The sequence below is a fragment of the Scylla paramamosain genome, unplaced genomic scaffold (genome assembly GCF_035594125.1).
Source record: "Scylla paramamosain isolate STU-SP2022 unplaced genomic scaffold, ASM3559412v1 Contig93, whole genome shotgun sequence".
Taxonomy (NCBI): domain Eukaryota; kingdom Metazoa; phylum Arthropoda; class Malacostraca; order Decapoda; family Portunidae; genus Scylla; species Scylla paramamosain.
The window spans coordinates 267,501-275,000 of NW_026973758.1; the positions used below are offsets into that span (position 1 = coordinate 267,501).

General features: G+C 42.9%; 2 protein-coding genes and 1 long non-coding RNA gene across 3 annotated transcripts in view; 2 read left to right on the top strand and 1 right to left on the bottom strand.

The window, feature by feature from the left end:
- LOC135098938 (von Willebrand factor A domain-containing protein 5A-like) overlaps positions 1 to 925 on the top strand; it is a 3,798-nt gene extending 2,873 nt beyond the window's left edge. The window contains exons 2-3 of the mRNA XM_064001368.1: positions 138 to 351; positions 719 to 925. Of these exons, the coding sequence (XP_063857438.1) occupies positions 255 to 351; positions 719 to 849 (228 nt within the window). The 5' untranslated portion in view covers positions 138 to 254 and the 3' untranslated portion in view covers positions 850 to 925. The remainder of the gene's footprint in view (positions 1 to 137; positions 352 to 718) is intronic.
- LOC135098932 (uncharacterized) overlaps positions 1 to 7,500 on the top strand; it is a 44,917-nt gene that overhangs the window by 25,504 nt on the left and 11,913 nt on the right. The window lies entirely within an intron of this gene.
- The window catches only part of LOC135098929 (von Willebrand factor A domain-containing protein 5A-like), a 13,084-nt gene continuing 10,546 nt past the window's right edge, over positions 4,963 to 7,500 (bottom strand). The window contains exon 3 of the mRNA XM_064001366.1: positions 4,963 to 5,750. Coding sequence (XP_063857436.1) covers positions 5,682 to 5,750 — 69 coding nt within the window. The 3' untranslated portion in view covers positions 4,963 to 5,681. The remainder of the gene's footprint in view (positions 5,751 to 7,500) is intronic.

The following is a 7,500-nucleotide window of genomic DNA, read 5'->3' on the forward strand; positions in this document are numbered from 1 at the left end:
CTTGTTTTCTTTCTTCTGTCCATGAAAATAACATCAGCTGATCCAGCATTGCAACCTAACCCAACTGATGCCCTCACCTATTGCAGCATAACCTAACCTAACCCATGCCCCAACCTAATCTCCTGTCCATGCCGCAGGTGAGCCAGGACGGAGGGTTCAGCTGCGACCACGACTGGAGCATGCTGGTGTACTACAGGAGTGCCTAACGGCCCCACCTGTTGCGGGAGACCGGTGAACGCTCTGCCACTGGGATCATGAAGGATGACCTGCTCATGCTGAACCTCTTCCCAGAGGTGCCCACCAACAGCTACTCCAGCAGGAATGAGATTATCTTTGTCATCGACCGCTCAGGTGAGGTGGAGGCAGGTGGGACAGCTGGACAAGGTCAATAGGACCCAAGAACTGATATGATGGGATGCTGGAAGGCTTGTCAGTGCAGGACTAAGCAGATATGATGCCTTTCATAGCTTTTTAAACAGGCTGTGAGGGAGTTACTGGGGTTTTGAAGGATGTTTCCATGTTTCCAGTAATAGTTCAACAATAACTCCTTACTGTGACTCCTAAGCAGGATGTGAGGGAAGTTACTGGGATTTTCAAGGGTCCAACTCAGCAAGGTTGTACTAAGCTAACGTAAATTAACCCCAAAATTAGTTCGACTCAGTGAGTTTGTACTGTAGTTGTGCAGTGCTAACCTAACCTAAACTGACCTCACCAACAGGAAGCATGCATGGGGAAAAGATAGAGAGTGCCCGGGCAACACTTCTTCTGTTCCTGAAGAGTCTGCCTCTGGGTTGCCTCTTCAACATTGTCAGCTTCGGCTCATCCTTCTCAGTGCTCTTCAAGAAGTGAGTGGTCCAGACTGGGTTAGGATAAGTGAGAGGTCATTCTTCCTCTTCCTCCTATATTTATCTTGTCTCATCTTTCTCATCTTCTATCTTTTAATTTACTTCCATTCCTCCTCCTCCTCCACCTCCTCCTCATAGCTGCAAGCGCCGGTTTGTAAAAGTCTCACTCGTGACCAAGACTCTAGGCAAGCGATTGGTCTTTGTGGCATTTTCAAGACCCAGTGTTGGAGGCATCTAACACAGCAGTATCTGATTTCCATGCATAAACTTTTCATTTGCTCAATTTATGGTCACATTTTTTCTGAAACTTCAAAAGCGCTCTGATTAATGAGTCATGCCTTCTCTTCTCAGTCAATGCGAAGCCTGTCGTGGCAAGTTTGCCCCTCAGTATTTCCGGAATTCTTCTGCCTGCAGGTTGTGTCACCTCCAGAGTAAGATAGAGAGACTCAACGAGAAATACGAGGAGAAGTGCAAGCAGTATGAGGACGTCGTGCAACAGCTTGAAGCACTAAAAGAGTTCGTTGTCTCTAATACAGGTTGCACCTCCACAGATGTTGTTCCTGCCATCCCTGACAGACCTGCCTCCTCCACTCCAGGGGCTCCTGCCCGCCCACATGCTGTGCTTGCAGAGTCACCATTCACTTTAGTCAGTAATCGTGCCACCACCACTAATGTTAAGAAATCTTTGCCCATCTCAACACACAACAGGTACCAGATCCTAGCTGAAGAAAAGGAAGATGCACAAGAGACGAGACTGGTCGGAGACTCAATAGTCAGAGGTCAGCTCTCTGAGTTCTGTGGCAGGGCTCGTAGGACACGTAAGCGTCTATGCATGCCTGGTGGACGCTTAGACGACATCACGGCAGCATGCGACGAGGCAGCCTGCGGATCTAATAATAATACCCTCTTTATTACTCACGCAAGTACAAATGATGTCGAAAACACTAGGTCTGAAGAGCTCATGGAAAAGTTCAAGAGGATGATACAGCGCTAAATCCAATAACATTATTGTTTCAGGTATCCTCCCCCGGACCAGGGCACCGGCTGCCTTCTACAACAGAGCCTTCAGCACTAACAGCCGTCTTTGTTCTCTCTGCGCAGAGGAAGGTGTAGACTTTGTTAATCTTTGGGACAACTTTTACAATAAACCTTCTCTGTTTCAGCCGGATGGTTTACACCTGAATGGAATTGGAGCAGCACGACTAGGCAGACTCCTTAGTAATAAAGTTTCTATTTTCAGACCAAAAAAAGACCAGCAAGATCGTGTAGCTCCAGACTCTTAGTAGACTCCTCGCACAACCCAACCTCCATGTGCAACACTATAAAAGCTTGCCTAATCAACGCTCGCAGCCTTAGAAATAAATTTTCAGATTTAGAAACCCTGGCAGCTGTAGAAAACTACCACATTATTGGTATTACTGAATCTTGGCTGAACTCTGCAAACAGAGACTTTCTTGTGGAATACAACTTGCCAGGCTATGAAATGTTCAGCAGTGAAAGAAAAGACAGGATAGGAGGCGGTGTATTGCTGTATGTGAAAGCCAGTCTTCAGCCAACCATACTAAAAACTGAAAAGATTAACAATATAGATTCAGTCTTCTTGCATTTAAGAGTACGTTCTAAGAAAACTGCTATAGGTCTTATTTATAGGCCTCCGGTTCACAATGTTTCCTCTGATAAGAATTTACAAGATCAAATTACTGAAATAAGTAACACTTTTGATAGTCATCTGTGGAGACTTCAATCTACCTGTTAACTCATGGGGAAATCCACCTAACTCTCACTCTGGTCACGACTTGTATAATAATTTATTAGAATGTTCCCTAAAGCAACACGTTCAAGGACCCACACGAGGTGACAACATATTAGATCTTGTTCTTTCAACAAACGATGACTTCATATCTAACGTTAATATTGGTCCTGAATTTAGTACAAGTGACCACAAGATTGTCTCTTTTAACATCAGCCTTCAAGCATATAAGGACATTGTTAGCAACGAAAAAGTTTTCATTTATAAAAAAGGAGACTACGAGAGACTCAGGTCAATTCTTTCTGTCGCAGATTGGAACGCTGAACTTGGCGAAAGTAACATTGAAGAATCATGGGCGAAATTTAAGTAGCTACTTTTTATAAAATGGTGTGAAGACATGTATCCCTATGCGTAAAAAACGTCCATGCAAGAGAAACAAACCTAAATGGTGGACAAACAACACTGAGTCACAACTACTGCAGAAAAATCGTGCCTACAGTAAATATTTGTTCTCTCAGAATGAGGCCGATAAACTAGAATACGACAGACTCCGACGCGAATCAAAAAAGCTCATTAGACAGAGTAAGAAAAATCTAGAAATGTATATTGCAAGCATTGCTAAATCCAGTCCCAAAGAATTTTACGGTTACGTTCGAAATAAAAAAGTCATTACATCTCACATTAATCAAATTACACTAGATAACGGTAATTTTGTCACCGAAGAAACTCAGATCGCGGACACACTGGATGATTATTTTGCTTCAATTTTTACAGAGGAAAATATTCATACAATCCCCGAACCACTCCTTATGCTCCACAACATAACCCCCTTAATTGTCTGCGTTTTTCATGAAAAAGAAATAATCAATTGATAAAATGAAAACTGACAAAGCCCCCGGCCCAGATGGTATTGCACCACGTGTCCTGAAAGAAACTAGATTTCAAATTTGTAAGCCCCTTTCATTGCTTTTCACCAAATCATTTAAATGCGGTAAGGTTCCCAAGGATTGGAAGTTAGCTTACGTTAAGGCGATAATTCACTTCCAAGTCCAGTTCTGGTCACCCCATTACAAGAAAGATATAGACAAGCTGGAGAGAGTCCAAAGAAGAGTTACCAAGCTTTTATAGTGTTGCACATGGAGGTTGGGTTGTGCGAGGAGTCTACTAAGAGTCTGGAGCTACACGATCTTGCTGGTCTTTTTTTGGTCTGAAAATAGAAACTTTATTACTAAGGAGTCTGCCTAGTCGTGCTGCTCCAATTCCATTCAGGTGTAAACCATCCGGCTGAAACAGAGAAGGTTTATTGTAAAAGTTGTCCCAAAGATTAACAAAGTCTACACCTTCCTCTGCGCAGAGAGAACAAAGACGGCTGTTAGTGCTGAAGGCTCTGTTGTAGAAGGCAGCCGGTGCCCTGGTCCGGGGGAGGATACCTGAAACAATAATGTTATTGGATTTAGCGCTGTATCATCCTCTTGAACTTTTCCATGAGCTCTTCAGACCTAGTGTTTTCGACATCATTTGTACTTGCGTGAGTAATAAAGAGGGTATTATTATTAGATCCGCAGGCTGCCTCGTCGCATGCTGCCGTGATGTCGTCTAAGCGTCCACCAGGCATGCATAGACGCTTACGTGTCCTACGAGCCCTGCCACAGAACTCAGAGAGCTGACCTCTGACTATTGAGTCTCCGACCAGTCTCGTCTCTTGTGCATCTTCCTTTTCTTCAGCTAGGATCTGGTACCTGTTGTGTGTTGAGATGGGCAAAGATTTCTTAACATTAGTGGTGGTGGCACGATTACTGACTAAAGTGAATGGTGACTCTGCAAGCACAGCATGTGGGCGGGCAGGAGCCCCTGGAGTGGAGGAGGCAGGTCTGTCAGGGATGGCAGGAACAACATCTGTGGAGGTGCAACCTGTATTAGAGACAACGAACTCTTTTAGTGCTTCAAGCTGTTGCACGACGTCCTCATACTGCTTGCACTTCTCCTCGTATTTCTCGTTGAGTCTCTCTATCTTACTCTGGAGGTGACACAACCTGCAGGCAGAAGAATTCCGGAAATACTGAGGGGCAAACTTGCCACGACAGGCTTCGCATTGACTGAGAAGAGAAGGCATGACTCATTAATCAGAGCGCTTTTGAAGTTTCAGAAAAAATGTGACCATAAATTGAGCAAATGAAAAGTTTATGCATGGAAATCAGATACTGCTGTGTTAGATGCCTCCAACACTGGGTCTTGAAAATGCCACAAAGACCAATCGCTTGCCTAGAGTCTTGGTCACGAGTGAGACTTTTACAAACCGGCGCTTGCAGCTATGAGGAGGAGGTGGAGGAGGAGGAGGAATGGAAGTAAATTAAAAGATAGAAGATGAGAAAGATGAGACAAGATAAATATAGGAGGAAGAGGAAGAATGACCTCTCACTTATCCTAACCCAGTCTGGACCACTCACTTCTTGAAGAGCACTGAGAAGGATGAGCCGAAGCTGACAATGTTGAAGAGGCAACCCAGAGGCAGACTCTTCAGGAACAGAAGAAGTGTTGCCCGGGCACTCTCTATCTTTTCCCCATGCATGCTTCCTGTTGGTGAGGTCAGTTTAGGTTAGGTTAGCACTGCACAACTACAGTACAAACTCACTGAGTCGAACTAATTTTGGGGTTAATTTACGTTAGCTTAGTACAACCTTGCTGAGTTGGACCCTTGAAAATCCCAGTAACTTCCCTCACATCCTGCTTAGGAGTCACAGTAAGGAGTTATTGTTGAACTATTACTGGAAACATGGAAACATCCTTCAAAACCCCAGTAACTCCCTCACAGCCTGTTTAAAAAGCTATGAAAGGCATCATATCTGCTTAGTCCTGCACTGACAAGCCTTCCAGCATCCCATCATATCAGTTCTTGGGTCCTATTGACCTTGTCCAGCTGTCCCACCTGCCTCCACCTCACCTGAGCGGTCGATGACAAAGATAATCTCATTCCTGCTGGAGTAGCTGTTGGTGGGCACCTCTGGGAAGAGGTTCAGCATGAGCAGGTCATCCTTCATGATCCCAGTGGCAGAGCGTTCACCGGTCTCCCGCAACAGGTGGGGCCGTTAGGCACTCCTGTAGTACACCAGCATGCTCCAGTCGTGGTCGCAGCTGAACCCTCCGTCCTGGCTCACCTGCGGCATGGACAGGAGATTAGGTTGGGGCATGGGTTAGGTTAGGTTATGCTGCAATAGGTGAGGGCATCAGTTGGGTTAGGTTGCAATGCTGGATCAGCTGATGTTATTTTCATGGACAGAAGAAAGAAAACAAGACCTAAAAGGTTTATGGACGTAGAGAAGGAATTACAACACACACAAACACACACACACACACACACACACACACACACACACACACACACACACACACACACACACACACACACACACACACACTGAAAAAAATTAAGAAAGTACTTTGTTATCGTGGACTGGAAAGACTTTGAACATGCAGAAGTTGTTCAGGAAAAATAGGATGAATTTATAAGGATATATAATACTGCTGTAGAGAAATTTGTACCTAGAGGAGAAAGATGTAGAAAAGGTAAGGAATAGTTCAATACAAAATGCAAAAAGGCTAGAAATTGTAAGTTAAATGGTTGGAATAGATGGAAAAAAAGGAAAACTGAGAGCAGATGGAAGGAATATATTGATGCTAGAAACAAGTATGTTGAAATAATAAGAATGGAGAGAAAATACAATCAAAGAGATATAATAGAAAAGTGAATAAATGAACCCAAGCTGTTCTTTAGACATATTAATGGGAGGATCAAGAAGAGAGGTGTATCAAAACTGAAAGATGAAGGAAAAATCTATGAGGATGCACAGGACATGGCGGAGATTATGGGCAAAAGTTACAGATCAGTATTTACTGTGGAAGGGGAGTTTGATGCTGGAAGGGATAATTTGGTGAGGAATACGCTTAGTACAGTACCAGTCAGTTATATGAAATACTTATGATGATTGAGGACCTTGAAATAAATAAAGCATCTGGTCCAGATGGAGTATCAAACTGGATATTGAAAGAATGTAGAGATCAACTGGCTGATAAAATTCACAGTATGGTGGTGACATCATTGTTGCAGGGAAGGGTACCAAAAGATTGGAAGAGAGCAAATATTACACCAATATTCAAAGGGGGAAATAAAGAAAACCCACCAAATTATAGACCAGTGTCATTTACTAGTGGTGTAGTAAAAGAATGTGAAAGAACAATAAAGGAAAGATTGATGGAACACTTGGAAAGAGATAAAGTTTTGGTAAATTGTCAATTTGGATTTAGGCGGGGAAGATCATGCTTTATGAACTTATTGTCCTTTTAGTCAAAGGCAGTTGATATTGTGCAAGAGAGACAGACTAGTGATGGTGTCTACTTAGACTTGAAGAGGGCTTTTGACAAAGTACCACACCAAAGATTGCTATGGAAGATTAAAAAAATAAAAAAATATATGGAAAAATTGGAGGAAGACTGCTGGAGTGGATGAAGGATTATCTGGATGATAGAGAGATGAGAACTGTAATACAAGACCAGAATTCATCCTAGCTGAAAGTAACTAGTGGTGTCCCACAGGGATCAATGTTGGGACCAATAATGTTTGTGATATATGTGAATGACATAAATGAAGAGATAGACAGCTATATGGACTTATTTGCAGATGATGCTAAGCTGATGAGAATGGTAGAAAATGCAAATGACTGTATGGTACTGCAAGACAATTTAAATAAGATAAATAGATGGAGTAAATCTTGGCAAATGGAATTCACTTAAAGTAAATGTAAAGTAATGGAGTTTTGGTAAGAGTAAAAAAAGAATACAACATCATTATGGGATGGATGGTGTGAACTTAAAGAAATTAAAAGAAATGGATTTAGGAGTAACAGTTAC